At 29.7% G+C, this 26817-nt stretch overlaps 1 protein-coding gene across 13 annotated transcripts; it reads left to right on the top strand.

Annotated features, from left to right (window-relative positions):
* The first annotated feature begins 1349 nt into the window (after positions 1-1349).
* On the top strand, positions 1350-26594 carry LOC107063945 (echinoderm microtubule-associated protein-like 2). Of its 13 annotated transcripts, XM_089172381.1 has the most exons (20): positions 1350-1797; positions 2343-2382; positions 10443-10551; positions 16880-17110; positions 17241-17406; positions 17632-17745; positions 18055-18183; positions 18646-18714; positions 21911-22216; positions 22316-22388; positions 22467-22673; positions 22859-23096; positions 23182-23339; positions 23412-23669; positions 23767-23904; positions 23990-24106; positions 24351-24374; positions 24729-24816; positions 24896-25122; positions 25231-26594. In XM_089172381.1, the coding sequence occupies exons 3-20, from the start codon at positions 10506-10508 to the stop codon at positions 25354-25356; spliced, it is 2715 nt and encodes a 904-aa protein (XP_089028507.1). In that variant the 5' UTR covers positions 1350-1797; positions 2343-2382; positions 10443-10505; the 3' UTR covers positions 25357-26594. The 13 variants fall into 13 exon arrangements, with proteins under 13 accessions (XP_089028507.1, XP_089028506.1, XP_089028503.1 ...); XM_089172380.1 differs by having other exon boundaries at positions 1350-2382; XM_089172377.1 differs by lacking the exons at positions 1350-1797; positions 2343-2382; positions 10443-10551 and adding exons at positions 13227-13463; positions 15637-16096.
* Positions 26595-26817: the final 223 nt, after the last annotated feature.

Below are 26817 nucleotides of genomic sequence, written 5' to 3'. Positions count from 1 at the left end.
TAAGAGATGATGATATTCCCTGAACGATCCCAAAATGGTAAGAGACGAATGATCTAACGATGAGATCGACGACACGTGTTGTATCTATTAACACAAAAACTAGGACACATTACAATGAAAACTATTTTCGACGTGGGTTAATATTTTTTTTTTTTAGAAGACACAGTAAAGAATCACAATCGTTTTTCAAAATATGTCCAAACAAACGCAACGTTCATCGAATGAGTTAACATTCGAAATAATTTCGATAAATTCCTCCCCCTTTTTGCTTTCGAAAACAACTCGTAGAAAGAAAAAAAAGCAAATGAAAAAGACACGCATTAAAATCAACGAAGTGCGTTTTGCGTTTCTCATTGGACTGATGACTCAAACCGTGAGTATATTTTATAATTGCTAGCAGAAATTTAACAACTGTCATTGGCTGTATTCTCCATTAACGTAGAATTATTATAACGAAAAAGGAAAGAATGAAAATATAGATACAAATAATTATTACGACCAATTTTAGTAAAGATTAGTATTCAAATTTATACCATAAATAGAAAGAAAAGAAATAGAATACTATTATTCATTTCTATTTATTTGATCGATATGTTAAAAATTCTTTTGTAAATATTTTATAAAACTAATGGTAAAATAATATAATATATAAATCTTTTGTTCAATACAAATAATAATTTGTCAATATTTATAATATGAACAACGTTGAATCAGTGTCACATATAAATATTTTTTTTTATAAATACCAATAATTTATTTAAAGTACTAATTTAAAAAAATTATTGACTTCAATATATAGTTATTATTTTGCCTCAACGATAATAAATAATTTAATAAACACGAAAATAAATATTAATTAACACAAAGTACTAATCTCAGCAATATAACAATATACAATATTATATACAATATTTTCTTTTTTAAACAATTAAACACGATCTCTCATAGACAGATTGAAAGAAAAAGAACAACAAAAAACATAATAGAACATAAAAAGAAATAATTAAAAACAAAACAATACCGGTCGATAAATTAAATTAAGAGACAAACGATTGTTAGAGTTATTAAATAACGAAGAAAATTAAACCAATAACGAAAGAAAGTAGACAAAGAAAAAAAGAGAGAGAAAGTAATAGAAAGATAGAAAAAGAAAGAAATAGAGGGGTTCGAGGAAAGAGAGGAAGAGAGAGAAAGAAGAAAGAGGGAGAAAAAAGATAGTAGAAACATATCCGTTTAAACACCTGTTGCCCTTGTTAAGGACGCCACACCGGTTGATACGTCACTGGGAACTAAAATTGTCGACAGTGGCTGAAGCCGAGGCTCACCTGTTGGCGCGAGCAGTGCTCGCTTGGGTTTTCGAGCGTAAGGTGGTGGTTGCCTCTTTGTATACGGTGCTGTTCAATAGATACAAGTAAAGAGAGAAAGAAAGAAAGAAAGAAATAAAAAAGGAAGAAAAAATAGAAAAAAAGAAAAAGAGAGAGAGAGAGAGAGAGATAGAGAACACATAAAAATAAGAAGCATAATCGTTTCCACACAAGTATCATTCTCCTCGAAAAATTTGACGTTACTTTCTTCAAGAAGAACTCATCATAAGGGGGACCCATAGGATCTTCCTTTGACCTTCGTTCTTTTTCTTTCTTCTTTTTTTTTTCTCTCTCTCTCTCTCTCCCTCCTTCTCGTCAGCAATTCGTTTTTACATACACCGAGGGGGAGGGGAGACGAATAATAAAAAAAAAGTAGTCGACTAAAAGATGCAAGAGGACACTTATAAATATTATAATAGTTAATAAGTGAATGGTACGGGTAATATACTGTTGGACAAATAAGTTTTATCATACACAAAGGACGTTTTTTCTTTTTTCAAATGTGAAAATATAAAAAAGAAAAATAGATATATTTTATAAAAGGGTTTTAAAAAAAGAAGAAAAAAAGAAAGGAAGTGCTAAGGCGACTTTCCAGAGAGTTGGGTAGAACTGTTCTAGCTAGCTAGAACTGTTTGCCACTCGCGGAATACTTGTGTCGGGAGTAGTATCGTACTCCGGCAGGATTGTATGCAAATTCCTGGGGAAATATCCTCTCGGGAGGCTGCACCGACTCCGCCCATAAAATCGTTTCGCTTGTGCTCCCGCTATGAGAGAAAACAGCTAACCCATAACTTTACTCTCTTTACCTTATTCGCGTGTGTGTTTCTCTTTATATTATATATATATATATATAAAATAGATTTATATATAGTTATATATTATATACATTTATATGTATATGTATATGTATACATTTTTTTGTAATCTATTTAAAACCGTGTATGTGTGTATTTGTGTTTGCTGCGACCACCATTCAAGAGGAGATTCGCTTGACGTGTTCTTCTTCCCTCCTACCTGGGTATGTACGAAAAGTGTGAATATTCTTTCTTTTTTTTCTATCCAGTAATGTCGTCAATTTGTCGATAACAAAAACGAGTTTTTCTTTTTTTCACAAATAATCTATTACGAAAATGTTAGAGTAGATATATTACATTTATTTTTGAGTTTACGAGTAAAAATGATTTTTTTGAAACACATTATCGTTCTACCATTTTACCTGGATTCTTTCGAAAAGTACGATTAATTGTTTTTTTTTTATCTGGTGATATCAGAAATTTATGGATAAGAAACAAATTTTTAAAAGGTATTTTGTTTATTTGTTAGAGTAGGCATTAGTATGATAATTACTTACATTTATTATCGGATTATAAATAAAGATGATTTCATTTGTTATTTTAAAGAAGAATTTTCTAAAAAGATGAATTATCTTTTAAACTTGATAACTTTTATTACGATCGATTCTCGTGTTATCGTTTGCTGGTTTTAAATTTCGAAGCTATGCTATTGAATGGCCGAATACCTTTGCAAGAAGAAGAGGAAGAAAAAGAAAAAGAGGAAGAAGAAGTGGACGAGGTGAGCTTTAGTGACGTCAACGTGAAATATGCATACATGCACAAGGATATCGTGATCGGTGTACACGAATAATTAGAAAGATAAATCCGATGATGATGATCATGATTAAGATGAAGATCTTATTGAAATTGATCCTTTGTTTTTCTTACTCTCTAATGACACAAATACATACGTAAGAAATACGTGATATATAATCTTATGATTAGTTAAAGATACTTTCAAATATTATTATTTTTCTTTAATTTATTTGAAAAAACTTGTGCCTGAAAGTAAAAATAATTTATTTATCTTTAAAATAATTATGAACGATATTAAAACGTATATCAATAGAAAGTATTTTTTTATTATTAGAAAAATAAAGATTGTAATACCGTTTCAAAGTAACTAATCAATTATTCATATACGTATATATAATAAAATACATGTATCGGCACGTGACGTACGTACGCTTATGTTTTTAACATTAATAATCAGATACATGGATTAGCTTTTTATCATAGATAATTTTTTTAGATAGGTAAAGATAATCGCGATGAAGTTATTAAAGTTTCTACAAAACGTTTATTACGATCCATGATTCATATCTATTTTGAGAACTCATTGTTGTTTCGTTAAATCATACGATTAGAATTGGCACATCGTTGTTACTACTACTTAATATTATACTTGGTTCCAATCTGTCCAACGTTCGCCAAGGTCGAGGTGATTTTTCATTTCAACCGCAACAATGGCGGATCCAATCACTCTCGATTGCATTCGTGCATAACACAATTTATTAACTATTATTATATATTACCTGCATATATACATTCATATACATTACATGTATATGTATTTATTATATAAATATAATTGTGATACGTGATGTTTGTGTAAAGGTGTTGTGTTATTATAGTCATTCATTAAATAGCGTACTCGTATAATAGTTAAATATATATATATATATATATATATATATATATATATATATATATATTGTATGTATTTATTTATACTGTTTATCCTATATTCATTACAAGTACATATATAAGAATGCTTTTACGTGCTTCAATTATTCCTTCGACACGGAGAAAGTCGTTCTTACCAGTGAAAAGCCATCCCGTTCTGGCAGATGAATACCAGACGCCGAAAGGAAGTGGTCGATCATCGTATTTCCTTTGAAGAAAATCGATCTTGACTCATTTATTTTTCGAAAGTATATCAATAAAAACTAAGTGAACTTTCTTATATACGTTATTTTTTTGAATTCTATAGAAATATTTCGATTCTTTATATTATTATGTTATTTTGTACGGAAGAATAAGTTGAAAAGATTTCAGATTAAACGAAAAACAACATTTAAAAAGTAATAAAAGTATAATCGAAAAAAAAAACATTGGCTCGAAACTTTTGATGTTTGCTTTTCATGCGTATCTGTGAAATTGGCCAATTCTAGAACGTGTGGTGTTACACTTGTTAAATGATCTATAAAATCGTGATTATATTGCCATTACTATCGTAAAACATTTTACTACGATTTTAAGGACTTATCAATTTTTACTATATATAAATTTAATAATAATCATTAGAAAAAGAAAATGTTTATTTGAACGAAAGAAATTATATTGTTTACATATATACGCTATAATAATATCTTTCAATTTTTTAAACAAATTTAAAGTTTTTTTTTACAATGTAAAAAAATGTTATTCAATTTTCAAGAATATTCAAATATTTCTGAGATTCACTGTACTTTACTGTACTTTAATTATTTTCTTCCGAATGAAACGTTACGAGAATACATATATATATTTTTTTTTAATTCCTTTTTTTCGAACGGAATTTGCTGACTCGAAGGTAAAACAATAGTGTGTGTGAGAGAGAGAGAGAAAAAAAAAATTACGATGCTGAATGTCGTGAGAAATTCTCGCGGTATAAAGTAAGTATTTTAAGTAGCAACGTTTCGTCGTACGTAACAACTTGATTTTCAATTAAAATCCAACACGCAAAATCTACAATTAATATACTCGTCCTAGAAACTATTATCTCTATTCGTATTACAATAAAAAACATTTTAAAAAACGTTTGAATTTTTTTTTTTCTTTTTCCATTTAAAACGCATCATAATCGTAAAGAGGAATATATTTCGCTGAGAAGTTCACGTTCATGAAGTGAACGTCGTCCAAATAACTGGCCATGACCCACTTGTAGTTAACGACATTTACTATATTTATTTCATGCGATTATAAGAAACGCCTCCATCGAATTTTCAACATTAATGAAATATACCTAAATGCGTCTATAAGACCTAATTAAATGATATTAAAATATAAAAATAATAACATTATTATTGAACAATAATCTTAAATAATTATTTTTCATGAATATTTAAAAAAAAATTTTCGTAAGTATTTATATGGACAACTCGTTAAAAGAACAATAGAGAAAGGGAGGGGACAAAATTACAAGTATTTCTTTTTGTTTAAAAAAAACTATTATGCAACATTGAAAAAGAAAGAAAATAAAATATAAGTACTCACGCAAAGCGTTGTTATCTCACATAATATTGCGATACGTATTACAAATATAAACCCACATACATGTATACATACATGCAAACATATATACATATTTACACAAACAGACAGACAAATACATGTATCGTAATGAAATGTACTGACAACGTTTTCTTATCTATTTGCGATAAGTGTCAAGGTCTAAACCGGTTGGCATTCGTTACCCATAATACTAAACGTACGAAAAAGAACACGTCCTGATTTATTACATATTTGCAAAACGAAACGATACGAAATACTTTTGTAGAAAAAAAAAAAGAAAAAAAAAAGGTAAAAAAAGAAAAATATTTCAGTAACTTCCTTGACCTTCCAAGGTAGCGAACGAGAATTATCGTAATGAACACGAAACGGTGAGAGTCACGGATGCAATCGCGTATATATAAGAGGCTTATGTGTTAATTCCACCGTGTGTGCACGCTGCTAACGCATAGCTTACATCGCGTTGCAGTTGACTGACCTCGATGTCCACTATCCACGTTAGGAATAGCTGCCTAAGTGGGTGTCCACGAGTGGGTACCGATACTTTGAATCCTTTGGAATTCCAACTGACTTTAAGAAGATTATTCATGTTATTTATTTTAACTCAATATATTTCAATCATGTGTGTTTTAGATTCATGAAATTCTGTGTGATCAATTTTATATCCCCTATCTGGTGTATCAATAAAAATTATATTACCGAAAAAAAACACGTTGGTTTACTAATTGTTATAAGTGAAATAATTATTTTACAATAAGTAATTTATTTTTCTGTCTATTTTAAAAATTTATTTTATTTATTTTAACTCGATATTTCTTCAATCACGTATTATTAATATTTTTATTAGATTTGTAAAGAAAAAATGTTTAAAATTGTTCTTACATCCGGTAAAGGTATTTTTATTATACCACGAGTTTGATGTTAACTGTCGTCCTGAGGATAAAATTTTATTTTAAAATTATTCCTTTTTTATTAATTTAATAATTTATCTATAAGAATTCGAATATAATTATTAAAATTAATGACAATAAAAATTTGTTCTTGTTATCAATCGTACTCATATAATTATGTTAAATTAATTTACGATGTAATACATGATATACTAGCAAATGATAGATCAATTATAATCTAGAATAACGATGATGAAGACTCTTACGATGACTTTCTTTCGAGAAACGATACTCTTTAATGCTTAGAAACGATTGTTGAAAGGATCGTTTAGAACTGTGTTTTAAACTCTCATCATTTTTTCTTTTTTTTTAAGACCAACAGAAGATAGATGCAGACAGTTATTTGCCACTTTTCGCACGTTATATCGTTCACGTTATTAACATGCTCGTGGAAGCATAGACAGTGACGTTAAATAAAATCACTGTACTTAGTAGCGGTCATCATTTCTAGTTTCTAATCACGCATTTCCCTTCCTATAATACTGATGCTATGTCGAACGTATTAATATCTTGCCTAACGGTTTCTATTCTTTCAACTTTATATATATATATATATATTATTTATTCGAAAGAATATATTATTTATAATTTACAAAATAAAATATTATATTTTCCTAAAAAGAAAAAAAAATTAAACATCTGCATGTGATATTAAACGATTTCAATTAGAATAATAATGGAATAAAATAATAATGTTCGTATTTGACGTTACGGGAAATGAACTCGATTTGTTGATAATAAAACTAGAAATAAAAAAAGAAAAAAAGAAAACAAAAAATAGCTTCGTTGATCATAAGAACGAGCGGAAGTTTAGGTGTTGTGTGTTTAGGTGTATTTAACGGTATTACGAACATGTGCTTTCCCACTGTTTCAAATGAAAGGACGCTCTACTTTCAGCTACGGGATCGTTTCATTAAATACACCATGAAGTCTCCTATCGTTCGAATTAACCGAGAGCTCTATTTAAAAAGGTTCGACGACCATGCAGAAGTCGAAAGTCACGAAAGTACGATAAAGTGACACCATTTTCCTTATATAAAACGTCAACAAAATATGTATAATAAAATACGTGCATAAATATTAATGTATACGTGCAAAGTTATTTTCTTCACTAACATATCATATATCTTTCAATTAACGTAAAGTTAAATCGCTTTGATGTTAATTAACCTTCGTTTCGTTCACTTTTAGCAGACTCATATTTTAACTGACTGAGTGACTGACTGACTGAATGACTGACTGAATTAATGAACTAACATAAGACAAAATAATTAACAACTTCTTTCATTTTTTTATTTTTCTTTGAATTCCTCGAGTTAAAATTATTATTATTACGATGACTAATTTCGAACGAATTTGTCTAATCTTTACTTTTTAATCTACTTTGATGTTCTATTATTGATAAGATATATTAAGTGAAAATTGTATTATGATAGGATTCGTATCTGTTTATGGATCGAAGAACGGTGAACCAATTTTCCATCGTCGTCTGAAGTACATATAAGGAACGTATGTGTAATTTTAAAGTGGAGAATAAAGAACACATACATCACTCTTGTATTTACAAGAATATATATATTCTATATAAAGATAAGTACGCACACGATATCTTGTAAAATAAGCTCCGTGGGGTCTGGTCTTATGCACCAATAAGGTAGCATTCTGGCCGGGTCAATGCTTACTGGTTTTGTGTTTCGCTTCTCTCCTCGGACTTTCAACGATCTCTCAGCTTCGTAAGAAATAGCCGAACCTGACACTTCTTTTACGATTATTTTTTCTTTAAGAGTTGCCTTACAAGACCGACGATCAAGTTTCGATTTAAATCACACAAAACTTTTTAGGATATTTTCCATTGAAAGAAAAAGTTATTTACTAGTGATTTGTTTTTCTTTTATTTTCCTTTTCTTTTTTTTCTTTAATAGAGGTAATTAAACGTTAGCAGATGATCTTAATCTCGAATCTATTGATTTGCAATTCCGATCTGTACGTGACACGGTTTCTCTGTAAGTTTACTTCTAAGCGAATTGTCTGATAATTTTTATATACATATGCATGGTATATTAGAATTTTATCATACATTTGATGTATTCCTTATATTTAATTAAAATTTTAATATATATAGAGAGTATTATGAATAATGTGAATAAAGTATAATAAAAGAAAGATACGGAAAAAATAATTAATATTATAGCAGTAATTTAACTACTTTAAATATGAATGTAAATTAATTCTATATGCATATAATTTAGATCAAGCTTTTAATATAGTATAGAGAATAATAATGTACTACTTTCTTTTTTGAACCAACAAAACTATATAATTATAAATGAATACCAATAAAGTATACTTTTAATGTATTTAATTATTCAATTTCATGGGCAGAATAAAGATATTTTGATACGATAGATTATCGTATTAGTTTCATATATATAAATGATTTTATGATCGTTTTAAAAAGAAAAATTGAAAAAAAAAATAAGATCAACCTTTTTACGATTTTACCGACAAAGTAACACGAAATTAATTATCTTTCCCGTATCATTCACACGCACATAAACCCATACACACGCAAATACGTGTAGTTCGTATTTTACGCTTTGCGTAGGCCGAGAACAAATTTCCGAGCGAATGAACGAACGTAGAGGAAACAGAAAAAAAAGAAAAAAATTAAAAAAAGGGTCAAAAGCGTAAATGCCTTCGAAGCATGAAAAGGGTCGAAGGCTCGAAGCTCACGACGCAAAATTCGAAACGCTCAAAGGGTTGGCAGCTTTGACGGTGTACTTTCGTTCCCCCTTCAAATCCATTATGGCTTTTAGCTGCAGGAAATTCAATCGCTTTTTATTATTTCCTTTTCCATCCGTAAAAAAGAATTCTCTCGTTATTTGCATAGTATAATAATAAAAATAGAAGTTTTCAAATGAAATGGTATTTAGGGACACAGGTAATATCTAAATTTGATATTATAAATTGTAAAATAACATTTCATTGTTTTATACGTAATAAATATTTTACATTAAAATATGATTTATTACAAATCGATAATAAGTTTATACCAATACTGACAATAAATATTTTATATGTATATATATATATATATAAATTATTAGGTTATTTTAAATAAATCGTCAGTATTTATAACTCGTGATGCAACCTTGCCCTTATCATATATAAATATAACGTAAGTTTATTTTACAAAATATCGATCACACACAAAAATGTTTAAAAATATAAATAAAATAAATGTAAAAAATAAACATTTATAAAAACTTTCATTTGCACATGTCATGAAATGACATTTGATTGAAAAAATTAATATATTTTTTTTCTTTTTAATTGTAAAATAAAAAGAAGAAAGAGGAATAAGAAAATATATGAATAATCCGGCGCCCAAGCAAGTAATAAAAATTGTCAGTCAAGTATCTCTGGAAACACACGTGCATACGGTCGTGCATGTGCACCTTTCTAAATCGCGAGATATGCGGGTCCATGCATTGGTCGAAGCGCAAGTTCGCTGCACGTTCAACAACCCGTTTTCCACATTCCATGTATTTTTGTATTATACACGGTCCGTTGACAAACGGTACTGGTCGTCGAATAATCTCGATTTCTCTCCTTCTCTATTTCTTTCTTCTAGATCATTGTAATAATACGTGATATTTTATTAAAACTAAACTAAAGAAAATATCTGTAAACTCTTGAACATGCAAATCTGAAAAAAAGTTTCAAAGAAAGGTTTTATTTGATTTTTATTGTCTCAACGCTATCCTATCTTCTGTTTGTTATTTGAGAAAGTATTATTATTATTATTATTATTATTATTATTATTATTATTATTATTATTATTATTATTATTATTATTATTATTCGTTTTCTTTCTCTATTTTTATGTTACAAACTTTATTTAATATTTTTCTAAGTATCTACAAAAAAATGATAAATGAAACTGATAGGAAAAACGATTATTATATAGCAATCTTACCTTTCATCTCATTAATTATTATTTCTTTTTATTTATTTTACAGAAAAGCGAGTGATCGTTCAACGAAGTTTTACAGAAGTATGAAAAGGAAACTTCGAAGTCAACGATGCGCGTAAACGGGCATCAGACACACGAAGCGAAGCAAGAAATGGGTAAAATTATTTTTTGACTTTTTTTGTGTTCACCTTTATTTATACACTCGACACACATACATTTTATTCTTTAACACATTTCTAATTTATCTTATAAACTAAAAACTCTCTCTGTTAACATTATTCTAATAATAATGAAGTAACCATATCGATTGTTTGATAATTTCAATTGTTAATTAATTTGTCATTTTTAATATAATCGTAACACGAAAGAAAGTATTATAATTTGATTTTATTTTATTTCGCGTGCTGAATTATTTGAAAATCTAGAATAAAGTCAGAGAGTTTCTGGCAGAAGTCGTTGAAAACGAAATTAACGTTCAAGGTTATCGTGCTGTTAGAAAAAAAAAAAAAAAATTCCAATGGACGAAAGAGACGAAGGTGCTCGCACGAAAATATCCACTCTCGTATGCTTGTACACGTACATACATACGCGTCTACATAAATTTACTTATACAAACATAGATATACATACGATGGACACTACTCACTGGTGTAACACACAGTGGCACTCGTTATATAAGCCATTCAAGGTGTCACGATGACGTTACACGAAGGTGTGCCCGAACTCATCCTGTTCTTTCATTAATTTTCTGCTCGTTCAATCGATCAATTTTTGATCTAACTATAGCATCCAATTGTTTTAAGTAGAATTTCAATTTATCCCTGTATTCTTTTTTTTTTGTTTTATACAAATGCATTATAAATAACATTGAAAATATATAAAACCAAATTAAATGAAGAAAATGATGTTTCGATTGGTGATGAAAGTTCGACAAATTTTTGGATTGTTCGAAATGTACAAGGGAAAAAAAAAGAAGAAAAAAAGAAGAACCCGGAAAAAGGCCAGGCACTTTTGATGAAACCTCCTTTCAATCGTATTCAACTCTATTATTAACGTTACGTATCTAATTATGCGCCACCTACGCAGAAACGAGTCACGCCTACGATGAAAATACATATGTGCGAATTTTCAGCCTATAAATATCTTCGCGTACGTCTTCGTCTTCGTCGAACTAATTCTTTTTCTTTTTCTTCATCTTATTTTTTTATCTATACATACCAACTAGATACAAAAAAAAACAGATAACAATGATCTTATCTATAATTTAATAAACGAATAATTAACACGTTGATTACTAAACATTCTTAAAAATAATACAACATGTATTTATTTAATGGAATTTTTTATTCGTTTTTTTTTTTGTATGTATAAATAGTGTATATTTTGATTATTATAAAGTACACACTTAGTTTTGCAAAGTGTCACAAAGGAGAAATAAATTTGAATAACTTTTTGAATTAAAGTATTTAAAATTTAAAATTAATCACCCCATGGTGATATTCCACTCTAAATAGAAAGAGAAAATGAGATAATAATTATTGTATGTATAATTTAATAAACAATATTAACTCGTTGATAGATAATAATATTCTTATAAAAAACATTTATATATTTATTCATACAATGAAATTTGTTCCTAACATTCTATTCAACATTTCTTTTTATTAAAGAATAAATTTATATTTTAAATCTTACAAAAAGAAAAAAATAATTTCGAAATTTATTGAAATAAAATTTGAAAAATTATACTTATAATAAAATCTATGATATTTAAACACGTTAAATTATAATGTACTAATATTAAATTCTTCGACTCATGAGAGAAAAAAAAATAAAGAAGAAAAAGAAAATGATCAGACATATTACTCTTATATAATATAAGAACGCGTATAACATGAAACGTGTACCATGACAGCTCGTAGATAACCATGGTGACCGACGAAGAATCCTGGCGTCGCAAATATTACCCTTGCGTCCATCCGACCCCCATAAATTCCTGGATAAACGTGAATCAGTAGAATAATAAAAAAAGTACTCGAGATGACAAATTAAAATTAAATAATAATAATAATATGAAACAGGAGAAGAAAAAAGTAAAACTTTGCGAATGAAATAAATTAATAAAAGGAATAATAATTGTGTCGAATAAAACAAATGGAAGATACAGTGAAATATATAAAATACGAAGTAAAACAAATCATCTAATTAAATGTATAAATAAAATTAGTAAAAAAGAAAAATCAATTAATAAAACGACATGATAAAAGAATCAAGTTAAAATGCAATAGAAAAAACGATCATATTTATTATTGCAAAATGAAATCGAAACGACATCCGGACCTCATGCATTATGATTGGTAATATATCGAATGAGGGTGCGCCATTATAATACAGGATACGACCTATCCTTTATTCAGGACGATCTTCGAAGGGAGAAAAATCGAAGTTTAAATATCGTGGATAAAATAGAAGAAGACGAAAGAGGGTTATAGGAAAGGAAAGAAGAATAGAAAAGAGTAAGGAAGAAAAATAAAAGGAGAGCGGTGCAAGGGGGTTATAGTTGTGTTGATGGTGGAGTGACTGAGAGGGAAGGCAACATAAACTATCTTATTCAGAAAATTATTCGAAATAGTCAAGTATTAGTTCCATTGATTTGGTAAATGCGTAAATGTATACTCACGTACGTATAATCATGTAAATGTGTATATATATTATGTGTACATGTATGTAAGTGATCTCGGTATCCTACAGTTAACGCGCTTTGCGTTTTATCTGGTTCATCTCGACTATCTAGAACGTATTGATCGCGTCTAAAGCAGCTGGAGTCAGCTCAGACAGTAACGTCGGGGCGACCGCAGGGAAAACACACGTGTCGCGGTGTGCGGAATTTCAGTCGAGTTTTCGAACGTGTTACTTTCGTGAAAAAGAAAAATTATTTATTTTATATTTAACGATAAATAAGGTGGAAGTATGTGGGGGAGAGATAGAAGAAGAAAATATTATTTATAAATTAAATATATGTATATATATTTTTTGTTTGTTTGACCGTACGAAGAAAGTGTCGGTGGTAATAGAAAATAAAACTGCGATCGTGTAAAATATAATATTATATTTATTTATTTATTTATTTATTGTTGAACTTATTTATTTGTTTATTTATTTATTGATATATTTCTTTATTTATTTATCTGGTCTTTTATCGTTTTTTTGTTATTTATTTGTTTTTTCATTTTTCTCAAGTCGTATACAAGCAGTGAAGGTTTCTCGCGTTCAAAGAACTTTCAATCGATTTCAAAGAAAAATACAAATAGAAACGAATGTCCAAAACACTAGTAGACGTGTCGATCGTTGTTTACATTTACCAAACTCGTAGTAAACATCCTTTTTTTTTTAATTTTCTTCATCCTTCAACACGTCAAAATGCGTTTAACGTTTAAATTCGATTTTATTTTTTAATGAAAAGTTTAATTGTGTGAAAAAGTCAAAATTAACGGCAAAGGATAAAAAAATTATAAAAAAGTTTTTCGTTAAATAAATATTTCTATGAAATATCTGTTCGATAGTACAACAAATCCACAATTAAATATAATATTATATTTTAATTATATCTTAATTGTCGAAATTTCGAAAGAGAATAAGAGAGAGAGAGAAAGAGAAAGAGAGAAAGAACTAATAAATCAAAAAAAATATATTAAGAAACGAAAAAAGAAAGAAAATAAAAATTCAACAAAAATGATAATTCGATCGACCAGTGTAAATCTTAAAAATCAGTATTTCAATACAATTTATATTTTAATTATTTTTTGCGATTATTGATCAAATAAATCTAACGAGGGAAGAACAATAAATAAATAAAAAGAGAACAAAAAAAAATGATAACGAACGAGTAAACGAAAAATAAAAAAAATAAGATTAAAATTTGACGAAAGGACGATTCGTAAAATCGTAAAAGTAAAAACGAAATAAACACGAACGTATAAGATCCACCCTTGAAAAATACAAAAAACAAAAACAAAAGCAAAAAAGGAAAAGCTGGATAGAGTCGTACCCTTTGATACTCATTTTTTTCTATTTTTTCGAAAAGACATGTTTCGTTAGGGATGAAAGACAAAGAAGGGAAGTTACAAGGGTTAGTAGAAGACAAAAAAAAATAAAGAAATAGAGAGAGACAGAGAGAGAGAGAGAGAGAGTGAACGAACGTCGGTCGATCATCCATCCGTCTCGTCGGTTATCGTCGTTTCCACGCGGTAAGGGAAAGCACCGGCGCGTAAAAAACTGAAAGAGGAAGGCTCTATATGCTTTTCCGTAACTTCAAAAGAGAAATAGCAAACGAGCCACAGTGTATGAGAAAGAAAGATGGAAAAAAAAGAGAGGGAGAGAGAGAGAGAGAGAGAGAGAGAGTGTGTGTGACTGAGAAAAAGTAGGAGAGAGAAAAAGAGATAGTTGTTGTAGTTGTGTTGTTGTTGTTGTTGTGTAGTTGCAGTTGTATAGTTGGTAGTAGAGACAAGAAGGAGAGCAAATGAACTAACGAACGAACGAGTGAGTGAGTGAATGAATTGAACGAGAAGTCTAAGGAAAGAGAGTAAGTGAGAGGAAATAGAGAAAGAGACATAGATATGTTATCTTACATAACGCAATTCGTCCAACTACGCCTCTCGGAGAGGTACTACACGAGGAGGAAACACGAGTATTATTAAAACGTTCGCCTATACGTTAACAGTCGCGGACGTTTTCCACGCTGATTTTTCAACATTCCTTGTTTTCTTTTTTATAATATTTAAATAATCTTTTATCTCAGTTTCGAGTGATCTTTCGTGTTTTTTACAAAGATAAAACAAGATAGAACATAGAGAGAGAATTAATTTAAAAAGAAAAGGTTGATTCTTATCTTTTACCTCGTGCTGTTCAAGAAAAGAATCAAGTGTATGTGTATGTGTATGTGGGTGGGTGGGTGAGTGAGTGTATGCGTTTCTGTGTACATAACTTGCAACGACTAGAAGCTTTCTAGCGCTAATTGCACGACGCTAATTGGCTAGTATTTATCGGCGACGAAACCGACGAGTCACGACTACTCGACCGATAAAATGTTTTCCAATACCATATCTTTTTATTATTATTTATTTTTTTCCAATTCCTTTTACGTTCATCTGTAAAAAAAAGTGATCGATGGTGATATCGATCTTTTCTATCTTCGATTCACAGATTAATAACAAAAGTTTATAATTTTTCTCGTTCGTTAGCTTACAAATACGATGCTATTGAAACGTTTCGTTTCGTTCGAGAGTATTGTTATGACAAGGACAACAATAATAACACAAACGATTACAACACGATTACGTCGAAAGTGTACAAGAAACGGAAACAATGAAAATCTTAGTAATATTAAAAAAGAATCTTTATTAAAAATAAATAAATAAATAAATTTGGATGAAAATATAATTCGATAAAAGATATAAATAAAAAATTTCATTGGAAAAATAATTCATTGAAAAGTTAATAAAAGAAAAAGATATTTTTTTCGTCGTTTGAAAATAATCAAAGAATAAGAAGTATGGCGCCGGAGAGTACGTTGGCTCTGTTTGCGTTCGTTAATCTATTCAATTGAATAACGTATTAATACGCCGGGGTCATCGCAAGGGTTAATCGCAATGTCCACGCCGGACACGATGGATACAATCGACGAGGCGGAGCAAGCATGGCGTGAGTACATAGTACGAGAAAACACTCATCCAAATATTTTCTTTTATACGTATATATATATATATATTTGGCATTTGTGAATTTATTTCAAAAAAGAGGATATATTAGAGAAATTAAGAAGGTAAGTCAATAATTATTCGCGTTATTTCATGATATTTTTTCTCCTTTTGGTAATATTGTCGAGTGATTACGTATTTATATTTCTGATTTTCCTTCTATCACAGCTGTTTAAATTCAAATACGTTAGGATTGGTTAGATATCATTTATTGTTATATTGACATTACATCTATACCGACAGTTCGCATATTTCCTATCCATACTAATGTTATATTTTTGTTTAAATTCAATACAAATATCATAATCAATTTGATATTGTGGTGTTGAACAATAACTAAAACAATATTTAAAAATTATTATTTAAAACGAAAATTATTCGTTTTTTATATATGAAGATGTATAAAAATATATCAAAATCTGTCAAAAAGATTTTAAAAACAATATTAGAATACTGATTAGGAAACAATTATTATTAATATTGATAAAAAAAATTTTATATGATAAAGAAAATACAAACAACCTAACGTATTCAACCATAATAAAAAAAAGTTGTAAATTTATTTAATACTTGAGAACATCATAAATGATGTATTTAATCAATAAAATAAAAGTATCATATATAACATCATAACAAATAATTATTGATTTATTATCGTGTTTTATCATGTTATAATATCATTTTTATAATATATAAATTATTTTTTTTTTGTTTTTTTTTTTTCCAGACGAAATGTTGGAATGCGAGACTGGATCCTTGTTGGGTCGAGTCGCAGACCTCGAAAGGCAATCCTTGGCGCAAAGAGACGAGATAGTTTGTCTTCGTGCTACTTTGGCGGACGCGTTAAGGCGAATTTCTCAGCTCGAAGGACGAGATAAGAGAGAGGATGAAAGAAATGAGAGGAGAAACGAGAGAATGGTATCCTCGCCATTAAGAAACGGCCATGTTTCTCTTAGAAGTAAGACTATTATTTATTTTCTTTTTGATTTTTTCTATTTCGATAATATAAATTAAACAACATTCCTTTGATATTTTACAAATCATTCGTGTGTGTATTTTCTCTCGATAATATCGTACATTTATTTCAGATAATCAACAAAATTCGGTGCCTCAGAAAGATTTGCGATTACGTCAAAGTGGTGGTACCAATGTTAGAAACTCATCATCATCTGGATCGTCTCAGGATGTTCAGGATGCGAACTCCAGTCCTAGGAGACCGGTCAGTTATTCGCATTCTTCTCAACTTCCACAGAGGTATAATGATTGTATAATTCATAATTAAATTAAATAATCATAAATGCCAATAACATTTGAATACATCCAATAAATGATATTACGATAATATTCGTTTCATTTGATATTATTAATAAAATCTAATAGATAATCATTTATTTCTTTAGAATATATTATTACATTGACGATAATAATAATTGAAAGTTATTTTCGGACAATATTTGAAAAGTATAATGACATTTTCAGAAGATCGGTCCATTATCAATCAACGGGTTCTTTACATTCGGATAGCCCTAGCAGTAGTAGTGTTTCACCGGTGCCATCACCAAGTCCACGAGCCACGCCATTACCAATTGCTAGGTAAGTCATTTCCCCCTTCCCTTACCCTCTTTCTCTATAAATTAGCAAGAGAGCCTTTCACGTTTATCAGCTTCCATCTTTGAAACTTCGCTTGGAATGCTAATAGAGTATGTACTATTTACCTATGTAATATGTTTGCTCGGCCATAACGAAAGTGTATCCTGAATACTGGCGTAATAAACCAAACGAAAGTGTAAGGATTTAAACGATTTAAATAACAAAAAAACAGGACTAAGACAATGGGCTTATGCTAGTAGATTATTTTATTTTATTATTTCATTAAATTCGAATTCGAATCTCGATCGTTAGGTCACCCACGACAAGGTCAAATGGTCCACCACAGAGTAGCTTGCGAAGAGCAAAAAGGTGGTCATCAACTGGAGACTTTACGCATTCTCCTCAAAATCAAGGAAGCAATTCTCAACTCGTTGGTGCTAGGTAGGTCTATGATTTTCATTATGCACATAATGCATAAGTAATACATGTAATATTCGCACTTTATTAATTTTTATTAATTTTTTTTTTATATTTTCTTTTTGTTTGGTTTTCTATTATATTCGTGTTTTAATATCTAACTATTGTTTTACAACACACTGCAAAAGAATCGTTGCTTACCTTTTAATTATTATTATTTTACTTTAACGCGATACTCAAAGCTCGTCGATCATTTTTTTGATCTCCTTTTTTTTTCTTTTTCTTTCATGTTTGATAATAATTAACAATATTTACCTTTACACGATATATCGTGGAATAATATTATAATAAATAAAATTTTCGACGTGCTTTCGTGGATCGTTTTTGTGTTTTACTATCTTTTTTTATTTTTTTGTTTTGTTTAGTAATATTCTCCTTTGTTCTGCACGGCATGGTTTTCGTTTTTTGCATTTTCGTTCATTATAGATTGTCGGCATCCACCAAGTCCCTGTTCAACCTCTTCAAGCCCGCGGTGCTGAACAACGTCAAACACGGGTAAATAGAGAAGAAAAAGTTTTGCCTAGTTGTTTTTTCTTTTTTTTCATTTTAACACTATCACGCAATCCTAGTTTCTATTATTATTATTATTGTCGTATTTATATTATCTCGTTATCGCACGTGCTATCAATCGCACGAGTTGGAAATAATACGTGAGTGTTTTACGGACAACGGACAACTATTTAGAAAGGGAATTCCAGCTATTCCAGCTATCTCTCGTGAGTATTTCTACGAGAATCCTAAAAGTTTTTGAGGTCAAAAGGCAGCCACGATAAACGTTCATTATCCAACCTTATATACCCTATTCCTATTAGCACACGTGAATTGAACGTAACTTTGGTAAGCCGACCTTCGACCTCGCATGCAAAGAAATTATTCTACTACGAAAATCTTCTTCAGGAAGATGAGGAAATGCTTGTTCGCGCCTTTGTAAAGAGAAATGAAAGTTGAAAAAGGCGTGCATACATAATTTATAACAAAAAAGGGGTGTTTGTGTATGTATATGTGTGTGTAAGGGTAGTTGGGTGATGTATGTAGATCCGTTGATTGGTTGGTTGGGCCTAGTTGGCCTGTTGCAAGGAAAATGTCTATTTTAAAATTTAAATACCGCAACACCTTAAAAGAGGATTGTTCTCGTTCTACCGAGACGAGAGAAAACAATGAAATGATTTACAGTTGCTTTTTTTCTTTTTTTAATAACCATTTCTGTTTTTGCCTTTCTATTTGTTTTTCTTTTCTTTTGAATTAGAACAATAAATAAATAGAAAGAAAAGCAAAAAGATAATAAATAAGAAAAATATAATAATTCAAATATTTATAGAAGATTTTGCGAAGCATCGTTTTACAGTGGCAAACATGACGAAGCCATAACACCACGTGATAGACGGTCTCATTTAACACGGCAGTGCGAAGTGCACTATTGCGTTACCGAAGAAAGTGAGTAGAATGATTCCTACTCTTACACAACGTCGTTTTCGTTGTGTCTACAAGCGTGATCGTTGATAGCCTTCATGGGAAGTAACTGATTGTGTGAATGTAAGAGAGAGAAAGAATGAGACAGAGAAAGAGAAAAGAGAGAGGGTCGTGATTTTATAATCTCATAGTAGGTCATTTTCTCTATTCAAAAAAAAAAAAAACAGAACAAAAAAACAAAATAGAACAAAAAATACAGGAAAAGGTATTGTATTTTTTTTCTCGTTGATTGAACATCGGTGATGTGGATATACGAAATGAAAGGTCAGGTTGATCGGGAAAACCTTCAATCTAATGTGATTATCTCAACGCTAACATAATCAAGTGAGAACATACAACATACATACATACATACAATCAACGTCATAGTTACATAGAAAGAGTGTTGTAAAAAAGAATAAAAATATAGTGAATCGAAAATTCGAAGTTTCTAAAAAATATATATTACATATATATAGTGAATCAAAGTTTCTAAAAAAATCTCGTGTCTGCCTTTTCACCTGAACGAATATACCTTAAGTCGACGTTTTTTTCATTCATTAACTTGCACGAGTCGTGTTCGTCGAATTTATAACAAAATAATCCGCATGAAAATTAACTGTAATTAATATTACGATTTATGAAAATCTAATTGAAATGAAATCTTGTATCGTACAAAAATCGATAAGACGAAAAGTCTTCTTGTCTGTCTGAGAATTTTGTTCAGTGTGCCAAAATGGTTTATACGATCGTTACAAGAAAAAAGCATAAAAAGAGGGCAAAAAGAAATAAAGAGACGCCACTGAGAAGCCAGTTTTAAAGAGAGGGGAGAAGCTGCGTCATTATGAAAAATCAGGAGTGTTTCTCGGTTGCAGTAATGCGCGAGCCGCACAGTCGAACGTTTCTTACCGAACAAATTTTTTTCATTTCAACGAACATACGTAATAATAATAACAATAACGATAATAATAAAAAGTAACGTGTCTCTCGTACATTTGCGAAATCGAAAAGAAAGACTCGAAGGACACGTTTGAGAAAGAGCCAGACAACGTATATCCTTGCTGTCTCTTTCTCTTATTCTGTTTTACCAACCGAGGCCAATCATCGTTTGATCATCCGATTCAATATAACAGGTAATAATCTACGCTTACGTATCATTGCGCCAATTATGACGAAATAGAAGAATTCAATGAGTATTCGTCCTTCCTGCAATAAATTTTAATCGAACAATAATTATAAATAATAATCTTTTACCTGGAAATCTATATACTCGTGAAAAAATCACCTATACGAACGATTTAATCTGTAGATATAGTAAGAGAAAGTAACCAAAATTAAACCTCCTTAAGCCTCCCCCCCTTCCCCACATCAACCGATTTCTCTTTGTAAAATTTTCTTAATATTCTTTTAAAATAAATTGTATTTTTTAGCCAAATATATTCTCAAAATCAAATCCTTTCTGAATGGTTTACCTTGTATAAATTTCTAAATATTTAACATTAAAATTCATTTTGTGATGTAGTTTAATGGATTTTCTAATGAATCATTTAAACATTTGTCATATGAAAATTTTTACGTACAATAATTGAAGAGAAAATGATTTTGTAAATTAACGAACAAAAAAAAAGTATTCACAAAACCTTTGAAGGAATTTTCGATCGAGTCTAAAAAAAGGAGAGAACGTCTTTTGTGTGTTCCGTTCTGAACCGGTAGGGTGACGTAACTCATACACGATGTAATTACGACCTGATACCTTTTATACGTGTTGAGATAGATAACACGTGTGTCAGACACACCCACGTGAATCGAGCCTCAGAAGGAAAACGTTCGGTTCATGCGGTCTACTGACTCCCTTGGAAAGCAATTTACGATCCCTCAAATTTTCTGGTCGCACACGAGAATGTTGGAAAGTGATTGAACTAATTGCTTTAATTATTAGTATCGAAATAATCGAACGAGAAATATATATGTTATTATATTCCTCGTTCGATTATTTCGATATATACATTATATATACATTATGTATACATTATATATACATTATGTATACATACATACAGATATATACATTATATATACATTATTATACATATATATAGTCAAGATTAAAGAGAAAATTATTTCAAGATATTGTGAAAGTCAGCATGAACGATCTATCGATGATTGATCATTAATTCAATTTAATTATTTTTCGCTCTAATTAACTATATAAAATTAACAATATTAATGTTATATTTGACAGTACCAGAGACATGCAGTATAACGAGGAGGAAGGTACCGTTCGTATGTACCTGCGAGGACGACCAGTCGTTTTATATGTTCCAACACCTATGATAGATCACTACGATCTTCACAAAGTAACAACACCACCGCAAAGTAAACTCAAATTAGATTGGGTCTATGGATATCGAGGGAGAGATTGCCGTAGCAATTTACATCTTCTACCAACTGGCGAGATCGTTTATTTCGTTGCTGCGGTGGTGGTACTTTATAATATGGAAGAACACAGTCAAAGACATTATTTGGGTCACACGGATGATGTTAAATGGTGAGTTAGAATTCGTTTACATTGACATAATATAGCCTGAATTAACTAAAATTTAAATTAATTGAATTTTGTTTTATATCGATTTTACTGAAATTTCAGTATTGCGATACACCCAAATAAAATGGTAGTTGCAACTGGGCAAACCTGTGGTTCAGATCGACGTGATGCACTGGTAAGATTGTGAATATTGAAATTGAATTATTGAAAAATAATGCCATATTAATAAATAAATATTATATTCCTTTTATAGCAACGCATCAGAATATGGAATTCGGTTAGTTTAGCCACACTGAGCGTTATTGGTAACGGCGAATTTGACGGATCGATTTGTTGTTTGTCATTCTCGAAAGCGGACGGTGGTAATTATTTATGTGCTATCGACGAAACGTCCGATCATAATATATCAATTTGGGATTGGCAAAAAAGTGACAAAGGTTCTAAATTGACAGAAACGAAGGTACGTCATGTTACAATATTTCTTACGACATATCATTTTGTTCATTTATAAAATAACATCTTTCTGAATTATACTGTGGAAAATAAATATGCATATTTTTGAATGATAATATTACAAAATATCTGAATAATAATAATAATAATAATAATAATAATAATAATAATAATAATAATAATGAATTGCAGTGTTCCGTCGACACGGTTGTTTGTGCCGAATGGCATCCCCTCGAAAGAAATCAAATTGTTTCATGCGGTAAAGGGCACGTATCTTTCTGGTCCTTGGACAGTGGCGGTATGTTGTATAAAAGAATGGGTATATTTGAAAGTAGAGAGAAACCAAAATACGTCACGTGTGTCGCTTTTAATCAAAATGGAGATGTTCTTACTGGCGACAGTAATGGCAACATTATTGTTTGGGCAAGAGGTATTCTTTTTTTACTTTTAATACATATAAATATAAATAAAATAAATGTATATTAAATGTAAAAAAAAATTGCTTTTAAATTAAGGTACCAACACCATATCCAGATTGGTCAGAAATCTACACGAAGGATCTATATTTTCTATATGCGTTTTGAAAAATGGAAATGTTATTACTGGAGGTGGAAAGGATGGCAGAATATTGCACTTTGATGGATCATTAAATCCAACAGGAGAAGAAGCACAAGTAAATTAATAAGATAATTATGTTCACGATTTACTATCGCAGAGTATAAATGATTTGAATATTGATTTATAGATTGAAGATCATTTTGGTGGAATTCGAACGTTATCAGAAGGTAGAGGATCACAATTATTGATTGGTACCACCAAAAATTGCATTCTCATTGGAGATATAGAAATGGGATTCAATCCGGCGATGTTAGGACATACAGAAGAAGTTTGGGGATTGGCAGCTCATCCAATATTACCTCAATTCGCAACAGCAGGTCATGATAGATTGTTACAAATGTGGGATAGTCTTAGTCATACTGTGGTATGGAGTAAAGATATCGGGGTACGTCTGATATTTTTAATATTATATATACAGTCTGTTTATTCGTAAACTTGCAGTAATACTTTCAGAATAGCCCTAACTAAAAATTTTTATACAGGAACAAGCACAAAGCATCGGTTTCTCTCCTGAGGGTACCGTTATGGTAGTTGGTTGCGTATCTGGGAAATGGTTGGCCATTGATAGCGAGACGCGTGAACTTTATACTCATCATACAGACGGGTCAGAACCAATTCAAGTTAGTTTCTCTTTAGATAAATTATTATGATATATTTTTATGAAAGAAGTTTTAAATGATAAAATATTTTTCTGTTCGTTAAAAGGTGGCCACATTCTCCCCAAATGGAAATCTCTTAGCACTTGGTTCAAGAGATAATTATATTTATATATATCAAGTTAATGAAGATGCTACTAAATACAGTAGAGTCGGCAGATGTATGGTATGTTCATTTATATTATTGTCATATTTATTATCATCATCATTGATTGCATATCATTCATTGTATATTGATCATTTTATATCATGTAATAATTATCATTTTATAGCTTGTGTAAATTTACTTTTAATTATTTTAATGTTACTTTATTTAACGGTCGTGTTATAAACGCTAAATTAGGTAATTTTTATGATTATACATTCAACTGTACATAGCTACTTAACGTATTTCTTTTCTTCCTGTCTAGCCCAAGCGGATACGAAGGCACGGAGTAAGATTTATATTTGGGTTGCTTGAAAATACAAAAAATATATTATGTTAATATTTAAAAAAAAAAAAAAAAAAGAGAACACGACTCTCACATTACAATAAATATTATTTACAAGTTTGTAGATAAATTGCTTCACATGAGCACGCATAGTAATTCCCGCTTTCACAATATATTTCACGATCCGTTAAAAATGACTAAACGCATAATAATCGAAACAGAAACTGTTCACGTCTGTCTAAAAAGATTGATTCCAATTAACGAATGAACAAATTATAATTTCCCACAAATTGTCATGATTTTTCAAATTATTATGATTCATTTTGAAATATATATGTGCATCATTATTTATTTCAGGGACATTCTAGTTTCATAACTCATTTGGATTGGTCGATAGATGGACAATACTTACGTAGCAATAGCGGAGATTATGAACTTCTATTTTGTTAGTATATAATCTTCATTAATAATTATCCACATTAAAAAAATGATGCTTATGTTATATATTATGAATTATATTATAGGGAATCCTGGTATTTGTCGTCAAATATCTCAACCCTCCACCCTTAGAGATGTCAATTGGGCAACACATACCTGCATAATATCTTTTGAAACAATTGGTATTTGGCCAGAAGGTGCAGATGGTACAGATATTAATAATTGTAGTCGCAGCGGAGATGGGAAACTTCTTGCTACGGGAGATGATTTTGGAAAAGTCAAATTATTCTCACATCCTGCTTGTCAACCAAAAGTAATATTATATATATATATACATATATAAAATAAGAATTACGAATATAAAAACATTATAAATATATAAAATTATACATTTATGAGACATTTTAAAATTTCTTTTTAGTCATTACATCATAGCTATGGTGGTCACTCAAGTCATGTGACAAATGTATCGTTCCTTCAAGATGACACAAGACTGGTGTCTACAGGTGGAGGCGACACCAGTGTTCTTCAATGGATAGTAAATTAATTTACGCTTTAAAACTAAACGGAAGATAAATTCTGTTCTAATTAATAGAACATATATATTATTTTTACATATATTTTCAAAGTGCACTTTGTCGACACGTAGCGAGCTTACTTTACTTGTAAAATAACACGACCGAGAGAGTAATGAAAATGTCATTATTATTTCTAAAATGATTTGTGATTAACGAAATGGTATGGTATACACGTACATTTAACATTAATAAGAAAGAGATAAAATATATTGTTAATGAATAATTAATGTGATAATTTAATAATTACTCTCTTTTATGTAGCACATTTAATATTAATGTTTCAATGTTTGTCAAGAATCAAAAATTAACTTCATGGACATTCCGTGTATGGTTGAATATTCATAATTGTTGTTTGAAGAATGTTAACCGATCTGTACAACTACTTTATATTTCTATATATTATATTATACACCAAATTTACAATGTTCCTAACGATATAAAAGACGATTGAGATAATCCAAAGACAAAGAAGAAAGAAATATGGAATGTCCTATTATAAAAAGAAGGAACTCGTAGAAAGCTCGTAACGTTGAATATAACGCGCATACTGTATTATGCCGTCCATTAGAAAGTATATTGTATTTACAATTAGTGATTTCAATTTGCATTGTACTTTCAAATGCAGAACTTTTCGATCTAATGTGTGCAAGTCAGATTCATTAATTGATTATTACTATTATTATTATTACCATTATTATTATTATAATTATTATTATAATATTATTATTTAAATGTTTCATTTCAATTTACATAAGACACGACTTGTACTGTATTTGTTCATGATTAGCCTCAAAACATTTACATAGGAATTTAATTACAAGGAAATATCTGCCATTTATATACCTTTTAATGAAAATATCATGTACAAGTAAAATTCAACAGAAAAAAAAACAAACAAAAAAAGAGAAAAGAATAATAGGTCTCTAGCCGTATAATCTTATTACAAAGTGTACATACAGTAAGATTTTTTTAAAGGAGTTTAAACTTTTAGATCTTCTTTTGGCATTTTGTATAATTTTTGGGTTTGAACTCTTTTACCAAAGTCTAAGAATGAAGGATTCAAAGTCTAAGAAAAAATATGGAGAATCAATCTATTTTCACTCATTATCACCTTGTAAGATATATCTCTATTTTATTTATATTACATCACAAATGCAAACACGTATATGTAACATTAACGTATTATAATAAATGCTCCCTAAGGCAATATTTTCTTTACACGATTGTTACCATAAAATATATTTCAGTAAACAAACTTTATTCAATTTATAAAGAAAAAGAAAAGTAACGCAAAAATACGATAAAAAGAAATATAATCAATATTGTGTGTTAATGAAACTATAGCCCAATTCACGTAATAATTTTTCCTGTTCAATTAATTCCTTTGCAAAAAGTTGTCTCAAATGCAATCTTTTTCTCTCCATCATCTC

This window comes from Polistes dominula, unplaced genomic scaffold, assembly GCF_049000335.1.
Source record: "Polistes dominula isolate Pdom_NZ unplaced genomic scaffold, Pdom_raw_medaka contig_73, whole genome shotgun sequence".
NCBI lineage: Eukaryota > Metazoa > Arthropoda > Insecta > Hymenoptera > Vespidae > Polistes > Polistes dominula.
This window is presented reverse-complemented; position numbering and strand designations above follow the sequence as displayed.